The following is a 19,259-nucleotide window of genomic DNA, read 5'->3' as shown; positions in this document are numbered from 1 at the left end:
TATATTCTTACCATAAGGACAGGGCTGTTTCTTAGGTATACGTGGAGTCTTCCTGAGAAAGTTGTCTAGGGTGGGTCCATGTCTTCCCAAAGGGTCATCCGGAGGCATAAACCTACACAAAAGCAATGTGAATTTATTCAAATTTGAATTAATTAGCAGCAGAGCTATCAAACAACTTGATCTATGCTGCAAAGACCAAAATGCAATGGCACTTACTTGTCATTGACGAACGAATACATCAGAAGCCTCTCCTCTATAAAACGCTTCCACTCAGGACGTTCTCCTTGCAGATCTCGGTAAGTGTCGTTGGATACAATAATGCCATCAGATTCGTACGCCAGCTTCACAATAAAACGGTCATCGTAGCAAACCACTCGTTTCCCTGCCACTCTTCTGGATGGTGTGAACACCAAGAGCTTCCGCCGCTCTAATTCACGCAGAATGTGCTGATCTGAGAAAAATATTCATGAAATTTAAAATCTGTTGGTGCGTTTTACAATTGTAATTTTGTTGCTTTAAATCAATTATTACAAATCTGAACAATAATAAAACTAGCATATTTAGTCATGCATTTTAAACTTAAAGTAACGCCTAAATGCATCTTTGCACTTAATAAATAAATGTTTTAAGACTAGTTTTTCATATTACTTGATTAAAAAATAACTCTTATAGTGCAATATGCTGAAAAAAAAAACATTGAGCTATGCAGTGGCTAAAGATGTCTGTCTGATATCATTCAGCCCTGAACGTCAACGGAGATCAGGACAACTAGATGAGCCCCAGAGACAGATCCCCAGTGAAGACCTTGTCTCCTAGACGGTCACCGGGACAAGACCACAGGAACCAGTTGAGTCCTCTGCACAATCTGACTTTGCTGCAGCCTGAAACTGAACTGCTAGTTTCATCTGGACAGAGGAGAACTGGCCCCCGACTTAATTTCCAGTGATATCATCGACTTGAGTGCACAGATACTATTTCAACTGAACTGAGCTGGATGATGAACTACCTTTAACTGAAAATTGAGTGTTTACTATTGTCATTTTGCATTATTGACACTATTTTCCTAATTAATACTGTACAGTTGAATTTACACAATCTGTATTGTTAAAAGCGCTATATAAATAAAGGGGACTTGACTTGACTTGATACATATATACAAAGACCAGGTATTAGAAAAATATCTGGGGTTTTTTGTGCAAACCTTTGACAGATTGAAAAACTAGAGATTTATGAGGTTTATGTTCATGATATGGAAATAAAGTAGGCAATATACTGACTTCTAAAGGCACTTTTTGGCAACATTAAATTAATGTTTTGTCTTCCACAATTATGTAATGTTGACATACTGATTAACATATGCAATTAATAGCGTATCATGTAATGAATTTGACATCACCAATGATTGACGTTCCATGTTGGAACACAGTGTCTACTCTGTTGAAACTAAACAAGATCTTTTTGGCATTCAGTTACACTTTTTACCAGCTGTAATGAACAGCCCAAGGGATAAAAGTGATTTTCATTGGACAAGTGCCCATTCACACATAAACAGTTTATTTCAGGAGAAGCAGGAATTCAAACATACTTACACATGTTCGCATAGTTAAATGTCAACTGTTGAGACAAATTTTTTGGATGCGGAGTATTATCACCACAACCACACAGGTTTACATTATTTCACTCTAGTTACGTAAAACTTAGGAGGGTTTGGCAAACATGCAGATCAAACAGTCTGGTATATCTTACCTACCAAATGCAGTGGTTGTATTATTTCACTGCGACCTTCATTATGTTATAAGGAAGTTACAAAGGTTTTAAAAAACCCAGGTATTTGCCAATATATCTTATGACATACTTCATTCAAACAGCTACAAAAATAAAATCAATGTGGGTTTTCCCCCATACTTCCAGCTCTATTTGAGACCTGAGGTTGAAAACCAGTCATAAAAACCAGAACTGTATGTGTACTTTAGTTGAACCTGGCTTCTAGTATAATAGGTCTGCAAGTCTCTTTTCAGCCATTTGGTTGCTAAGAGGAAACAGACTTTGTTTACAGGAATGTGAATCCTTCTGGAAAGCAGGAATTGTTCCTTACACACGGTGCATTCCCTTTTCCTCACCTGTAATGGGTACATCAGGTCGCGGCTGTTCTTTTCTCCAGGAAGGAACAAACACCGTGATGTCAACGTGACCCCGCTCCAGGAAGAAGTTCACTGCCAACTGAATTCCCAGACAGGAAAAAAATTCCTTGTTCCCGTGGCTAAAACGAAACAGAAAAAGTCAATTTTTACTTGTGAATTTCAATTAGTTTGCATTTTGCATAATACAATTATATGGCATGTGCAGACATTAATTTAACAGATGCTTTTATCCAAATAAGGAATATCAAAAGAATTTGATCAAATTAACCTTGTTTAACTTTTAGAAAAATGCATTTTAGAGTGAATCAAACTACATCAGTGGCATAGGATTATAGACATAGATTAGGAGATCTTTCTTCAGGTTTGCTGGAAACAGTGGCTGCATTAAAGGGATAGTTCACCCAAAAATGAAAATTTGATGTTTATCTGCTTACCCCCAGGGCATCCAAGATGTAGGTGACTTTGTTTCTTCAGTAGAACACAAACGAAGATTTTTTAACACAAACCGTTGCAGTCTGTCAGTCTTATAATGGAGGTGAATATGAATCACGGCTTTGAGAGTAAAAAAAAACATACACAAACAAAACCAAATTAAACCCTGCGGCTCCTGACGATACATTGATGTGCAAAGACACAAAACGATCGGTCTGTGCAAGAAACTGAACAGTATTTATATTGTTTTTTATCTCTGATTCACGCAATGTCCGAACTGTTCGAACTGTCCTGAGCGGCGGTGCGTCTTCCTGAGTGCGTTCTCAACAGCAGGCGCGTGAGGCATCTTCTTCTTTTTGCTTTACGGCGGATTGCAGACTAAGAAGTGCATTACCGTCACCTATCTCTCAAGTGGACCATTGACACTCCTAATTGAGATTGTAGATAGAGTGTCAATGGTCCATTTGAGAGATAGGTGGCAGTAATGCATTTATAAGTCTGCGATCTGCAGTAAAGCAAGAAGAAGAAGAAGACGCGCCTGCTGTTGAGAACGCATTCAGGAGGACGCACTGCCGCTCAGGACAGTTCGAACAGTTCGGACATTGCGTGAATCAGAGGTAAAAAACAAAATAAATACTGTTCAGTTTCTTGCACAGACCGATCGTTTTGTGTCTTTACACATCAATGTATCGTCATGAGCAGCAGGGTTTAATTTGGTTTTGTTTGTGTATGTTTTTTTTTTACTCTCAAAGCCGTGATTCCCATCCACTTGCGTTTTAAGACTGACAGACTGCAACAGTTTGTGTTAAAAATATTTGTTTGTGTTCTACTGAAGAAACAAAGTCACCTACATCTTGGATGCCCTCGGGGTAAGCAGATAAACATCAAATTTTCATTTTTGGGAGAACTATCCCTTTAAGATATCAGGTTACTTCCTGTTAAATATGTTTAAGTTCATTACAGTGAAAGTTGTTATCCTCCTTTCTTGGTCATAGGCAACAACGTGCAGTAATATACATTCCAGTGAACTCAAAAAATAAAATGCATCTAAATACAGCACCATTACTGATATACTGATTTACATCTCTCTAGTGACAAACAGATGCAATTTTTTTTAAATAGATTTTTTTAAAAGTTGTGCAAGATTTATTTGTTTAACCCCTCATGTTGTGTTCAATTTGTCATTTGAATTTTGATTATAAAAGTATATAAAACCAAAAAATTAAACTCATTTTCCCCCACTTTTTGCACAAAAATAGCAAAGGTGTAAAGTTGTGCAAGATTTATTTGTTTAACCCCTCATGTTGTGTTCAATTTGACATTTCAATTTTGATTATAAAAGTATATAAAACCAAAAAATTAAACTCATTTTCCCCCACTTTTTGCACAAAAATAGCAAAGGTGGGCTCCAATCAGACACTGTGTTGCAATGCTGTCGAGCCTGTTCTGTTACAAAGCATTCTTTTCACAGACATTCCCCTTCAGGATAATAAGAGGGAAGGGAGGGGACACTGATTTGCATATAAGATTATTTGCATACAGGGGTGATGACAGATACAGGAGCCTGCAGGGGCAAATCTGGACTCCACTTGCAAATGCAGGTGAAAATACAAAGGGAGGGATTTAAAAGGTAATTAAACATGTAGGTGCTGTGAAATTCATCCAAAAAAATATCTGCCTATCAATATCATTTGTTTTGACAACATATGTGACCCTGGAGCACAAAACCAGTCTTAAGCCGCTGGGGTATATTTGTAGCAATAGCCAAAAATACATTGTATGGGTCAAAATGACAGATTTTTCTTTTATGCCAAAAATCATTAGGACATTAAAGGGGTCATATGATGCTATTTTAAAGATCATTATTTTGTGTATTTGGTGTAACAGAATATGTTGACATGCTTTAATGTTCAAAAAACACATTTTTAAAATACTGTACATTATTGTAGGTCCTCTATGCCCCGCCTCTCTCAAACACATAATTTTCAACAAAGCCCCCTCCTTTGACAAGCGCAGTCTGCTCAAAAAATAATAAAATAACAAAAGTTGAGTGTTATCCAGTCTGTCCAATGAACAGGCAATTATATTAATCTGTTTTTAAGTAATATGAAAACCACAATATTCTGTCGACCTGTACACCTTTACATAAACACAAATCCATCTGTTTTCAGAAAAAAAAGAGAAGGAAATGGATCTGATTTGCACATTTTCTTGAAATGTATGAGGAAATACTGGGTTTTATCAGCCCTCAACTATGACACAATTACTGAAAGCCTTCTAAAGCTTTCTTTTAAATTTAAAAGGTTTACATTTTGGCGATGCTGTTCCTTAAACATAGAAAGTCTCAATTTTAAAACTCTATTCATCTATCTTAACAAACATACTTAGCCATATGAATATTCCTTAATTGTTTTATTATCATAATTATTTGCAACTATAACTATAGTCAAATATAATTTAAGGCAAAAAGTGTTAAACACATTAAAACGTTACATTAGCCCAACACAGCAACAAACTGCTCAACCATTTTTGATATTTCATTTGGTGTTGCTTACGGCACAAAATTGTAAGATAAAATGGTCTTATTAAATGGAATTGTAAGTGTTTTTTATGTTTTTGAAAGAAGGCTCTTATGCTCACCAAACCTGCATTTTATTTGAATAAAATACAGTAAAAACTGTAATTTTGTGAAATATTTAAGCAGTTTAAAATGACTGTTTTCTATTTTAATATATTTTAAAACTATTTATTCATGCAATTGCAAAGTTGAATTTTCAGCAGCATAAGAGATTTCTTTCAAAAACATAAAAAAATATGTTTCCAAATTAAATGTTTATTTTCATTTTTACTTATATAAAAAGTGTTACCTTGTGATTTTTAAAATTTAAACTGTCCTGTTAAACATTTGACCCAAAACGAAAAGGTCAACATAAATATAATATCACTTTTAAATTTCATGTAAATCACTTCAATAGCACTGTCAAAATGATAAGTGTAAACACTGGCTTATTGCATGTCGTGTTTACAGTAAACTCACCTCATGGCTACGTTAGACCCATCAATAACTATTGGTCTGAGTGCGTCCTCATCCTCTACCAGCTCTTCTGAAGTGCTTGACACTGCCGGAGCATTATGACAGTAATTCTGGGTGCTTCGGACCTTACAGGAAGCATCCCCACGTGAAACCAGCACCGGGGAGGCTGTCGGTTCCTCTCTCTCCTCTGACTCCCCAGCAGCCTGTATCAGCTCACCCAAAACCCTGTTGGTGTCTGCGTTGAGGCCGAGTTTCAGGAAAGCGGCACGGACCTGCGTTTGGGAAAACCCCAGCTTGAGGAACAGGTCGAGCTGGGCCTGAAACTCAGAGCTTAGTTCTGAGGATTCATCTGGAGTCGGGCTGGACTGGGCCGGGTCCATTCTAATGCTGCTGGAAACGGGTGGGTTGTACGAAGATGTGGGTGCTGTTACCCATGCGTTGGTGGGGTTTACGTCAGAGCTGTGGGATCCTACACTGGATGACCAAAAGGAATCCAAATACAAGTGTAACGTGGGGATGGTGCTGATTTCAGCACTCATCTCTTCTTCCGGGAAAATCCTCCTTGTCTGTCACACCTGTTTTGTGAATGTGTAATAATAGATATAATAAACAAAGCATTCATAGCTAAATAAGATATTTATTTATAGCCTCTGATAACATTACAACATATCTAGTATCTAAATGCCACATGGCAATGGAGTTACACTATGTGGCAATCTGATTAATATTATTAAAAAAAATAAAATTATTATTTATTTTAAACCAATTACAATGACTATAACTAATTACCATTCAATACATCATTTTTTTCAATAAATAACATTTTATCTAAATGAATTAAATCTATAAAAATACATAACTTAAACATGAGTTTGCATTTATATTAAAAACGTAATATATATATAAATACATCAAAATAATAAATATGTATTGAATCGCAATCATCTATAAACAAACAAGCTATAAAATCAAAACGTGCACAGGAAACGTATTTTTCATACAGTCTTCACCGCCTAATTTTACAATGAGCAGGTCTCATTACTCACTGTCATTTTAGGTTATGAAACCGACTATATCATTTTCTAATCATTTCCTAAGTTCTGAAGGAATGGCATTAATTACCATCATATACTCCTTGACAGGTATATAAAATGAACATTTTCCTAAAAACTCTGAATATGTAAGTGCATGACCATTACTACTATTCAAAAGGTGAGGAACCAACAAAATATTTGCTCTAAACCAATTAACTAAAAAAAAAGATTTATTTTGGTGTGTAATGGCTTTTACTATTCAGTACAGTCGAGTTATTTCTCTTCTTCCTCTATTAAGAATAATAATCTATAATAAAAGACTTTGTTTTAAAAGGCAGACGTTATCTAAAAAGAAACTAACTTTAAAAACATGAAGTTGTCAAATGTTGTAACATTGGTAAACATTTTTGTGTTTTTATTTAGCTTCACTTTATTTCTATAGACATTTTTGTCTTTAGTCTTTTGACTTTGTTTCGTTTATTATAATGTACCTACTGGCTGCCTTCGTTTAAAAATAAATTTTCCGTTAGAATCAAGTTTTACACGTCATATGAGAACTGAGGTCATGTGAGAACTTTAAGTTCCACTTTTTATTTCCTAGAAAACCCAGAAACCACAAGCCAATACACTGATCTGAAGAAGCTATACCCTAATGAAACATAGAGAACTACTGTAATTTATTTTAGTTTCAATTCTTTATAAGATAAAGGTCTTTGATGAACCAAGTAAGTAGTCTGTGATTTGAACACAGACATTTGATTATTTTGTGTGATACTGTTAAATTCATAAAATAATAACAACAACAACAATAATAAACTTATTTATAGATTTATTGCTTTTACACAACACAACAAATTGGTCTAAAAATGTGTTTCTTCAAATAAACTAAAATACGACAGTGAGAAGTGAGGGTATAATCTTGGTGCTTTTTTAAATTCTCACTATTACTCCAGGTTATTAGTTCCTCACAGACAGCCACATATTTTCACACTATCGCATTTGGTTGATGATATCTTGGGATGAAGAAATGCAAACGTCAAGAGAACAACAATGATAGAATCGTCAACATTTTGGTGAATGTTAAAAGTCATTTCTTTTGTGGTTTGCAAAAAAGGGAAACCCCTAAAAGAACACTTTCTGAGTCAGACCACAGTTAGTTGCATAGATTGCAACTAGACTCCCCTCACCTAGGTTGCCTTCTTGCTTGAATATTTTTCTACTTGACATGCAAATAATGAATGACAAAATACTGTGATTATTGTATGTTTGCATATTTTATTTGACTGACAGGATGTGTTTGAGTGCTGCTCATACAATTGTTGTAATTCATAGAGATTAAAATGTAAAACTATTTTATATTTAAGTGGTAACTGTTTATTCTATAAAGAGACTCCACTAATAATGTTTCCATGATTAAAGTTAAGGAGATGGTCGGGGTCTTGGGTGAACTTTGTGGCAATTTACCTTTTTAATAATCTTTTTTCTGGGATGTTGTTCATGGGCATGATGTTCCTCGTCTGCAGTGTGAGATTCTTCTTCTTGAGCTGAAGTTTCTCCACCTTCTGCATGATGTTCCTCGTCTGCGGATTGAGATTCTTCTTCTTGAGCTGAAGTTTCTCCACCTTCCGCATGATGTTCCTCGTCTGTGGATTGAGATTCTTCTTCTTGCGCTGAAGTTTCTCCACCTTCCGCATGATGTTCCTCGTCTGCAGATTGAGATTCTTCTTCTTGAGCTGAAGTTTCTCCACCTTCCGCATGATGTTCCTTGTCTGCGGATTGAGATTCTTCTTCTTGTTCTGAAGTCTCTCCACCTTCTGCATGATGTTCCTCGTCAGCAGCGTGAGATTCTTCTTCTTCTGCTGAAGTTTCTCCACCTTCCGCATGATGTTCCTCGTCTGCGGATTCAGATTGTTCTTCTTGTGCTGAAGTTTCTCCACCTTCCGCATGATGTTCCTCGTCTGCGGACTGAGATTCTTCTTCTTGTGCTGAAGTTTCTCCACCTTCTGCATGATGTTCCTCGTCTGCAGCGTGAGATTCTTCTTCTTGAGCTGAAGTCTCTCCACCTTCTGCATGATGTTCCTCGTCTGCGGCGTGAGATTCTTCTTGAGCTGAAGTCTCTCCACCTTCTGCATGATGTTCCTCGTCTGCGGCGTGAGATTCTTCTTGAGCTGAAGTCTCTCCACCTTCTGCATGATGTTCCTCGTCTGCGACGTGAGATTCTTCTTGAGCTGAAGTTTCTCCACCTTCTGCATGATGTTCCTCGTCTGCGGCGTGAGACTCTTCTTGAGCTGAAGTTTCTCCACCTTCTGCATGATGTTCCTCTTCTGCAGCGTGAGACTCTTCTTGAGCTGAAGTTTCTCCACCTTCTGCATGATGTTCCTCTTCTGCAGCGTGAGATTCTTCTTGTTGTGCAGCATGTTGGTCATCTGAAGATGATACATCTGTTTCTTCTTCTTCTTTCTTGTCATTTTCAGAAATGTCAGAATCAGGCAGGGCAATATCTTCATTGCTACCTGAGTCACCTACAATCTGGGTCCCCTCCCATAATTTGCCATTAAAATTGATGATTGTTTGGATGACTTTTGTACCAGGGAAGTCCATAGCAATTATACCTACACAATGTGGTCTATTTTTGTCTCCTTTAAGATTGAGAAGATAATTGTCAACTTGTTTATTCAGTGTTTTTGCGATTTTTAGTGGCTCTGATTCTCCGTTGGCCGTAGTGTATGTGAGCATCATCTCCTGCTCACACTTTTGTGAAGCTTTCTTGATATTTTCTCTCATTTGTGTTTCTTTTGTATCCATGTCTGCATTCAGTTCTGTGATGTGAGCAGGAAGTCCTAATTCTAATGTTGAACTCTGAATCAAGACTATCTTGCCTCTCACCTGGCCCAAAGTTGGAATCACTTTGTCTCTCCACACAGGCCAATCATCACCACTTAAAAATTTTGTGACTTGAGCAACAGCACCCTCATCTGGAGTTACTCTAAGCAACAGTATCTCTTTCTTCTGTTTCACAAGGAACGTCCGCATAGTTTTCAAAAAATAATTAAGAGTCTCTGATTCCTGGACGCTTCCAGTTTTAACATACTTGATGCTGTCGGAGGACACGTGCAAGTCAAAAAAACGCACGCCTGCATCCAGTTGGTTGTGCAGTCCCCATGATTGGAACATTGGTTTGGATGTTTTTAAGTATCTGTTGCTTTGGTGTGTTCCAGGGATTGATATAGCTGATAAAAGCCTGTCATTTTCTATTTTCTTTATCCATTTGTGGCTGACATACTTAGAACTGAGAGCTTCAGAGGTGCTGACATGTTTTTTACACTCACACGTAAAGATAGCCACCCTGCAAGTAAAAAAAGAAAAAAATATATTTAAGCTTGTGTGTGTGTGTGTGTATATATATATATATATATATAATGGCACTCATATACTTTTCTCAAAGAATCAATCAGTCTAAATGTTTTCATGTTTGCCATATGCATACTCACCACAGTGGAACTTACAATATAAACACAGAAAGGTACTGAAGTTTTCCCATGATTTTTTATTTCCTTCTGCAGCAGCACTTCTGAAAAATGAACAATTGTTATAGGTGAAAAGAGTTAATCATAAAGCTTATAATCGTCTAGGCTGTAATTTGATCTTGAACATCAGTCTATGAATATTTCAAAAGAGCTAAAATCACTGGTCACATTATTGAATATTGCTATTGTAAAACATTTTCTACAAAGCTGGTTGCATGCTTTTGACAGCAAATATCAACTGTAAAACCTTGAGTAATCCAAACTTCAACAGTTCTACATGTTTAAAGTACAAGAGTTCCCTATAAAAGTCATTTGCATTTTGCCACCATGCCAAAATAAACACACTAAACATTTCATATTTAGGAATGTGTTACATCACGATTTTCAAACAACAACAAAAAATAAGTATACTTACTCGTGTAATATCATGTGTAGAAGATAAAGAATGTTTTTAGAATTAGTTTGCACTGAATTTGGCATCAGACAGTTCAAGAAGTTAAAAACAGTGATGTTTGCAGTCTTTCCTTCTGTCATATACTATACATCTTTAACTGAGGCAGTTATCCAGCATTTGACTACATTTGCCTAAACAGTCCATGTAAAATGAGCCCTGAAATAGTTTGCTTTCATTCACTGTGTACAGATAGCATATGAAAATCATCAGATTCATCTATCTGTCTTTTATAAAGTTTTTAAGAGCAATAGCGAATGAATATCCTACATTAATAGAATTTTGGCACCTTTTAAATAATGACACGACATTGCATACTATGTGAGGAAGGTAGATATTAACTAAAAGGTTACGCTGTGTTTTCAGGAACAGGATATTTTACGTCAGCTTGGGGCAAGTTGTCACACATTTTAAATGTTATACATTTATATATATATATATATATATATATATATATATATAAAGAAAAGTTAGCCAAAACAAATTTGATTTGAAATATTTGAATGTTACTCTTTTACAGTTAGGCCTATGTGGTTTCATAACTGGAAAAAAATCAATAAACTGGAAATAAATACATCAAAACATCAATAAATTACTTTTTAGTAGAATAAAGTGTGAGACAATTACACCAGCTGTCTCCAAAATTAATTAATAGATTATTAACTGAAAGATAGGCTATGAATGAATGAATGAATGAATGAATAATACAATGGAATATGTATGCCAGTACTTATAATCCATTCACCGCGTGCGTCTGTAATGATAATAATTATACTTGACGTCATAATGCCCCGCTAGAAGCAAAGTAAGACAAAAACCTAATAATAGCGTACAATAACACTTTTCATCATGTCTCAAAGAACTCTTCCTTTGCTCATCATCATGGCCGGACTTACCATTGGGCTTGAATGGGCTGCAGCCCAGGGGCTCCGCCTTGTAGGGGGCCCCGCCTTAACCCATTTACATTTGTTCAGTTATGTGCCAGTCAGAAATTATTAGGGCCAGTCGGGGAAAACAGCTTCCAGCTTCCAACTACAACATTCAAACCCATAATCAAACAGCATAAACTGGAATTTATAATTTTTTTTCACATAGAAAAAGGACACGTATTAAAGGGGTCATATGATGCTATTTTAAAGATCATTATTTTGTGTATTTGGTGTAACAGAATATGTTGACATGCTTTAATGTTCAAAAAACACATTCTTTTTCAAATACTGTACATTATTGTAGGTCCTCTATGCCCCGCCTCTCTCAAACGCTTCGTTTTCTACAAAGTCCCTCCTTCCGACAAGCGCAGTCTGCTCTGATTGGCCAGCTGACCCAGTGCATTGTGATTGGCCGAACACCGCAAGCAGGTATGTGTTTGTGATGTGACCCCCTCTCTCTCGCTCTCTCTCTCTCTCACACACACACACACATGATGCGCAAAACTCCGCATTTGAACAGCCAATAGCAAATAAACGTCTGCGCTGCGCCGAATCACCGATTAATTTGATCACATGCATGGCTACTTTAAACGGTTCCATTAAGCCTTTAGCCCAAAAGAGCGCACATTTACAAAGATAATAATAAATTCTCACATGTTCACGCCTCACTTCTTTACAGAGGGTGATTCTATATTATATTAATGTTCCACTAAATTAATCTGAAGAGTTGAGCGCTCTCTCCCGTCCAAAGACTATAGAATACCCTAATATCTTACAGGGACTTTGTCCCGTCTCACTACCTCCAGACAAAGTGGAGCAGAAATTTCATCAAAACGATTAAAAAAAAGAAAAATAGCCATTTACAGGGTCCGTACGGTCATGAAAACCCCAGAAAGCTTTGGAAAAGTCGTGGAAATGTATTTTACAAATCTCTATATAATAGAATATATGTTTAATCACGTCCTGAATCTCGGTGCGGGATTGCGCATTTCGGTTTTACTCATTTACGCAGGTTTCGCACGTTTGGAAAATTCCCGCAAACGTTTATTTAATATACAATGTAGGTTAGATGAGTTAAAAACATTCACACAGAGTATCAGATTAAGTCAATCATTTGAAAACAGCGTGTGTGGTTCAGCTGTACCGCGTCTTCTCGCTCTCACTCTCACTCTCTCAAAATTGCCTCACATCAGCGCATCTCGTCTGCACTAAGAGTGCTGCTGAACACGACTTTCGCTCAGCTGACAGGACTGTCACTTGCCTAATCGGGTCAGTGTTGCATCATCACAAAAGTTTATTATTTGCACGTCTTTTTAAGTATTTTTAAACCAGTCGGTACTCGCACGCTCCAGACTAGTTTTCTGGGCGCTCAAAGCGCACGCACATGAAGCTGCGCAAACACCTCAAGAAAAAGTTATTGTTTTCATTGAACAAGTTACTAGCAATAGCACAAATGAAACCAACTGTGTTTTAACTTTTTCAGGTAGACAAACCTAACAGTAGCTTCTACTATTCAGAAACAAAATACTATGATGTATAAAGTCATAGATATAGATTATATTTATATATAAATCTATAAAAAAGTTATTTAGTCAAGAGCAGATTTGAGCAGAGTGATTTTTTTTCTTTTGTTCTTTAGCACAGAGACAGCAGGTATACTAAAAGCTGCTGTCACTTTCATACCAAATGTTAATGTTAACAATGTTAGTTAATTAGGCCTATTGGTTATTGTTAATTAATGTTAACAACAAAAGGCAAAATCACTCACTGCTCTTGACTGAATAACTTTTGTAACTTTAATTTTAAGAATGAATCTGTTCTTTAATTTACAGTGAATTTACTGTTTTTAATTTACAGTTTATTACATTCCTGCACCTGAATGTTTTCCACCAAAACTGTTTTAGAAACAGTTTTGGTGGAACACATTCCTGTCCCTGAATGTGTTCCACCAAAACTGTTTCTAAAACGAGTCCTGAGTTTAATTTATAATACTGGCTAAGCAAATTACAATATACTTAACATTCTGGCATTCAGTTGTGTGATTATGTAGCCTAACTTATGTTCTCTGCATGAAGTAACGTCTGGCACAGTCGCTGCCTGTGCTTATTAGAAAGCTAACAAATAGTATTAATAATCATTAATATTCCTTAGCATATGCTATGATAAATCTGAACATTTGTTTAAAATAATGGAGCATTAGGTCATAAATATTGCCTTAAAAGTCATTGAAATGTATTGGTTGAACGAACCCTGCATTTAATAACTAAAGTGAAGTGACATGTGGCCAAGTATGGTGACTCGGAATTAGTGCTCTGCATTTAACCCATCCAAAGTGCACACACACAGCAGTGAACACACACACACCATGAACACACACCCGGAGCAGTGGGCAGCCATTTATGCTGCGGCGCCCGGGGAGCAGTTGGGGGTTCGGTGCCTTGCTCAAGGGCACCTCAGTCGTGGTATTGAAGGTGGGAGAGAGTGCTGTACATTCATTCCCCCCACCTACAATCCCTGCCGGTACGAGACTCGAACCCACAGCCTTTATTATGATTATGAGTCCGACGCTCTAACCATTAGGCCACGACTTCCCCTTTTAATGAGTGAATGCCTACGATATAGGAGTTAGCCTATCACACAAACTAGAGTCCTGTTTTTCCGAATATCTGCACTATGGCAAATGTACAATAAACAACAAGTTACAAGTTACTGGTTCAAACTGGCTATAAGTACAGTTGTTTGCTAAGTTAAATGAATTAGCATTTTAAACAAATCGGTTGATTTAAGGATCCAATTCACTCATTAAGACAGTCACTTGCTGCCACCTACTGGCGGTTGTAGTTTCATATTTGAAAAAGTATCTCATTATTTCATTTTTGCAATCATTTAATACTTCTACATTAAAATGTTGTATTTAAACTTAACATAACTTATGCAAAATCCATCTATCCAACACGTTTTTTTATTCAGATTGAATTGATTAAATTTAAGAATCTGACATAAAAGGACTAAGATATGACAATACATTTTCATAATACATCTCTTTGTTTTTTTTAGCTCAGTGTTATTTCAGGGTTTTGATCTCTCAACTGAGAGATCACATCCTGTTTATTGTATTATAGTGACTATTTAATATTACATCTAAACTTTGACTAGGCAAGACATGTTGCCTATTAATTGTACACAGTATATGAAACTGAAAGCATATTTGAATTTTTGTGTATTTTGTGTTACTCCTTAATAATGTTCTAGTTGAGGGCATTTGTAGTATAGGAATGGGGCCCCAACATAACCTCAAGCCCAGGGGCCCCCGGCCCCGTAAGTCCTGCCCTGCTCATCATAAACCTCGGCGGAAAAATTATCTACATTCTGGATCAGCGCCTCCGAGTGCAGGATGAGAACGATGATAAAACTCAGAGAGGTAACCAACAGTAGTTTCGACCCCCATAGTCACAATAGCTGCCTAACTAACGGAATCCTGCTTTAGTACACTGCCAACAACTATTGCATAAAAATGGCCTTTACCATCACATGTTTTTGTTTGTTTTATGAATGTATTACGAAAATAAAAACAAAAGTGCAGACAATAAAAGACGTGTAATATGAATTGGTGGAAAAAGGAAAAACGTTGACATAATCAGCAGCACCATGAATAAGCATCTATCTATCTATCTATCTATCTATCTATCTATCTATCTATCTATCTATCTATCTATCTATCTATCTATCCATCTATCTATCTATCTATCCATCTATCTATCTATCACTTTAAATATAATTAAAATATATGTATAATGCAAATACAATACAAATACAAATACAGTTGCTGTCAGAAGGTACTTTGTGTAACTGAGATTCATTTTCAATTACACTAAACTACATCCTGTCCTAAGACTGAGTGAAGGGGAATTGCTTGAACTTGCTCAGATGTAACAGAAATTTGTCCTTAACGCAGGTTAATTGCTCTGTTGCAAGCCGTTGGACAGTTGATGACAGGAAAAGAGGTACATTCGTTTTTCATGGCAATACCAAAATAAAAGTAATTAAAAAAAAGTCACACTTCATATAATGTCTTTATTTCATAATCAAACCCATAATTAACTACTGTACAAAAATCATAATGCAAACTTCAGCAGCTTCTTTCTCTGTTTTTATTTCTTACTTTCTTTCTGTGTGATATTTAAGATTCGACTCCTGCCTCTATGTTCCTCTTTTTCTCACTCATCTTTCTCAAGCTCTTTCTAGAGTAATGAATGATATAGTGGGCACTATGTTCAATAAGGCTTTTCTAGGGGCGCTCTTGCGGCAGCAGGATCTGTACTCCCACCGAGCCCTGCGGACAGTTTTGACACGGATAGCACATGCCTCTATTATGCGTCTAAACCCGGCCAGCATGGACAAGGAATGAACTCATCCTCTCCCCAGGCAAAAACAATTGTGAATCACATTCTTTTTTTTTTTTGCATCGAGTTTTCTTATAGTGTCAGTGTAATTAAATACATTATTAATGAAAGATTTACTCAGAATAAACTTAATATCTCAAAGTGCTTAAGGTATTAAAAACGGATGGTCTTGATAGTACATGTATGCATCAGGACAAAAGTAGGACTTAATGTTCATTAATGTATCGCTCATCCAAAAATGGACATTTGCTGAAAATGTGTTCACACTCAGGCTGTCCAGTTTGTTTGTTCATCGGAACAGAAATGTAGCATTACATCACTTGCTCACCAATGGATCCTCTGCAGTGAATGGGTGCCGTCAGAATGACTTTTTGAATTGAGTCCAAACAGCTGATAAAAACATCACAATAATCCACAAGTAATCCACACGACTCCAGACAATCAATTAATGTCTTGTGAAGTAAAAAGCTGCATGTTTGTAAGAAAAAAATGTATCAGTAAGTTGTTTTAACTTTAAACTGTCGCTATGGGCCAACAATACGAGTCCATAATCCAAAATAATGCTTCCTCCTCTGTTGTTCTCTCACATCCAAATCTGTTCCAATGAACAAATTAACTCATCTACATCTTGGATAGTCTGTGGGTGAGTAAAGTTTCAGCAAATTTCCATATTTGGGTCAACTATTCCATCTGCCATGATCAACATATTAAATGTGACAACAACAAAAAAGGCCAATGTAAATAAAACAAGCAAATCATGCAACTATATTAAGTTTTATGCTCCAGTGCATGCTGGGAAGATGTTGAATGGAACTGAACCATAAATGTTTTTTTTTCAGTCTAGTTCTATTTAAACAAACAAACAAACAAAAAAATCAGAGAAAACGCATTAAACACAACAATGCATTTCTCGTGTTTCGAAACATTGTACTTACAAGTAAAAATTTTTTTTTTTTTAGCATTATTTAATTGATCTATGAACCAATAGCATTTTGCAATGTGTAATGCAACTATAAAACGGTGCTATTATCCAGATAAAATGACAGTTAGTTACACTGTCATATTAAATAATATTTCTTACTTGAATAAAACCAGTTAATTTAGACCACATGTAGCACATTGTTTTAGCTTATGTGGCACAAAAATGTTCACAATCTACGTATATTTATTACCAATTTCCTGTTTAAGTTTGTGTTGTTGTCTTTATTGTAGCTGTACGATTTGATGGCTATGGCCTTTAAGAATCAGATCGTTCTGAGTCCACGTCCACAAGATTTACTGCTTATCACCTTCAACCACACAGACACCATCAAGGAACTGGTTAAGGATAATCCCAGCCTAGTTAACCAGATCAGTGAAGCCCAGAGGCAGCTTATTGAGGAAAAAGTCCACTGTCACCCACCAAGAACTAGTTTTCTCCTAGTTTCTAAATGTGGTGTAAATCTTACCAAAATATATAATTATATCTTCTTAAGAACTGTTTTCTAGTTGTGAAGTAATTCTATCTAGAATCTATTGCACATCAAGTTGCTTTTCTCTGCCAATGTTATTGCTATTTCTAGTGCACACTTGCCAAATTTAAAAAGCACCTCTTTCTAAGGTATACACACCCTTATCCGATGGTGAGTTTCATCTCATCCGACATACGCTGCTGGTTCTCTTTCAAGATATGCAAATCAGGGTGAGCAGATTGTTTATGAAAGCTTATTGTCATCAGCGTTTGAAATGGATCGCTGCCAGATCATACAGTTGTATGCAAAGCATCACTGAGTCATGACGTTTTGTGTAAGAACGTTCAAGCGTAGGCATTCTGTCATGCGGTCGTAGTGACACTTACTGAGATGTTGTGATATGTTCTTTCATCAGGTCTCGATTTTCTTGAAAGAAAAAATCCAGAACCCAAATGGCCATTTTGTTGTGCAGACCTCAGGGCCGGTGCCTTACGGATTTGAGGTTCCTGGTTTAATCAGGTAATGCAGATGAAGGTCAGAGGTCACAGGCAGGATCCTTATAGTGAGTTCTTCATCAGTAGCTTTTCACTGGGAAACACGGAGGCTTCATGGAAATAAGATCATATTGTTACAGTCATACACACCCATATGCAAACTTCCTTCCTTATTTGCTTTTTTATACTTTTTGGAGCTTATATATAAATGCAAAATATAAAAGAATATATAATATAAAACATTATATATTATATAATATAAAATAATTAAGTAACTCTCTCTCTCTCTCTATATATATATATATATATATATATACAGTATATATATATGAGTTATTATAGTTAACTAAATCCAAATTTTTCTTATAGTTCTTATATATTATTATTATTATCTTATAGTTATATATATAGAGAGAGAGAGAGAGAGAGAGAGAGAGAGAGTTATTATAGTTAACTAAATCCAAAATGTTACTTGTCATAAACTTTAACTTAAATGTTAAAAAAAACTTAAACTAATTTTATTTCAGCTAGTTGCCAAGGCAGTGTTTCTCATTTCAATTTAGTTTAACTTGATGTACTGAAATAACTCCAAGTAAAACTAAAATAAAATGTATAAAAACTACAGAGGCATACATACAAAAAAAAATACAATACAATAACTATTACAAAAATTACATAAACATACACACAATATGGGGTGTTGCTAGATATTTATTTTCTGAGGCACGAGCCTCGATATTGGTAAATCTTTATATGTGAATGTGAATTACCATATACCGACCTGAGAATAAATTTTATGATATATTTCAGCAATATAGTCATGTGTTTTTTTCTATCAGCTGTTTAGAATCAGAACTAGTGATGCCAGATTTCATAAAGGTCTGAAATTGTTTGCAATTCAGTTTGATTCATTAGGACAGTGGTTTCTCACAGGGAAATAGTAACAGGATATTTTATAAGACAACAAAAAGAGTGCTGGGTGAGGTGGATATTTACCTACAATCTAGTGTATAAAACAAAACTTGCATGTCTTAAAAAGAATAAAGACATCAATAACTAAATTTGTCAGATTAATTATTTTATTTTACAGAAGGCTTGATTGAAAATCACAGGTAAAAATATTTATTACTGTAATAAATAACCAAATCTCTCAAAATGTTTTTTCAGTGGAATTTCAGAAGGAACGGAGCATCAATCATCTAGAGTCATAAACATATAAGCCACACAGGTGCTGTGTAATGCAATTTACAAATCTGCTCATGTCCTTGTCTTATTTTAGTTTGTTGCCCAGGGCTGGGAATGTCCTATGCTACTAGTAAAACCTACTATCATTTACTAAGAAGCACCAGCATTGCTCCAGGGT

At 35.9% G+C, this 19,259-nt stretch overlaps 2 protein-coding genes across 2 annotated transcripts in view; one reads left to right on the top strand and one right to left on the bottom strand.

The window, feature by feature from the left end:
• LOC107559706 (ribonuclease ZC3H12A) overlaps nucleotides 1-6,183 on the bottom strand; it is a 9,241-nt gene extending 3,058 nt beyond the window's left edge. The window contains exons 1-4 of the mRNA XM_016243609.1: nucleotides 5,611-6,183; nucleotides 2,121-2,260; nucleotides 217-451; nucleotides 12-112 (exon numbers count right to left, since the gene is read on the bottom strand). Of these exons, the coding sequence (XP_016099095.1) occupies nucleotides 12-112; nucleotides 217-451; nucleotides 2,121-2,260; nucleotides 5,611-6,146 (1,012 nt within the window). The 5' untranslated portion in view covers nucleotides 6,147-6,183. The remainder of the gene's footprint in view (nucleotides 1-11; nucleotides 113-216; nucleotides 452-2,120; nucleotides 2,261-5,610) is intronic.
• A 5,285-nt stretch (nucleotides 6,184-11,468) lies between these two features.
• Nucleotides 11,469-17,925, top strand: LOC107559687 (protein OSCP1). The gene is made up of 7 exons (XM_016243581.1): nucleotides 11,469-11,491; nucleotides 14,872-14,979; nucleotides 15,524-15,552; nucleotides 15,796-15,948; nucleotides 17,162-17,337; nucleotides 17,552-17,632; nucleotides 17,818-17,925. The coding sequence occupies exons 1-7, from the start codon at nucleotides 11,469-11,471 to the stop codon at nucleotides 17,923-17,925; spliced, it is 678 nt and encodes a 225-aa protein (XP_016099067.1).
• The last annotated feature ends 1,334 nt before the right edge of the window (nucleotides 17,926-19,259 follow it).

Source organism: Sinocyclocheilus grahami, unplaced genomic scaffold (genome assembly GCF_001515645.1).
Source record: "Sinocyclocheilus grahami isolate Dianchi unplaced genomic scaffold, SAMN03320097.WGS_v1.1 scaffold695.1, whole genome shotgun sequence".
Classification (NCBI taxonomy): Eukaryota; Metazoa; Chordata; class Actinopteri; order Cypriniformes; family Cyprinidae; genus Sinocyclocheilus; species Sinocyclocheilus grahami.
This window is presented reverse-complemented; position numbering and strand designations above follow the sequence as displayed.

Coding starts and splice junctions, on each gene's coding strand:
- LOC107559687 (XM_016243581.1), top strand. CDS start 11,469: ATGTCTCAAAGAACTCTTCCTTT. Junction 17,338..17,551: donor GGCAGCTTATTGAGGAAAAA/GTCCACTGTCAC, acceptor CCTCTTTCTAAG/GTATACACACCCTTATCCGA. Junction 17,633..17,817: donor TTCAAGATATGCAAATCAGG/GTGAGCAGATTG, acceptor TTCTTTCATCAG/GTCTCGATTTTCTTGAAAGA.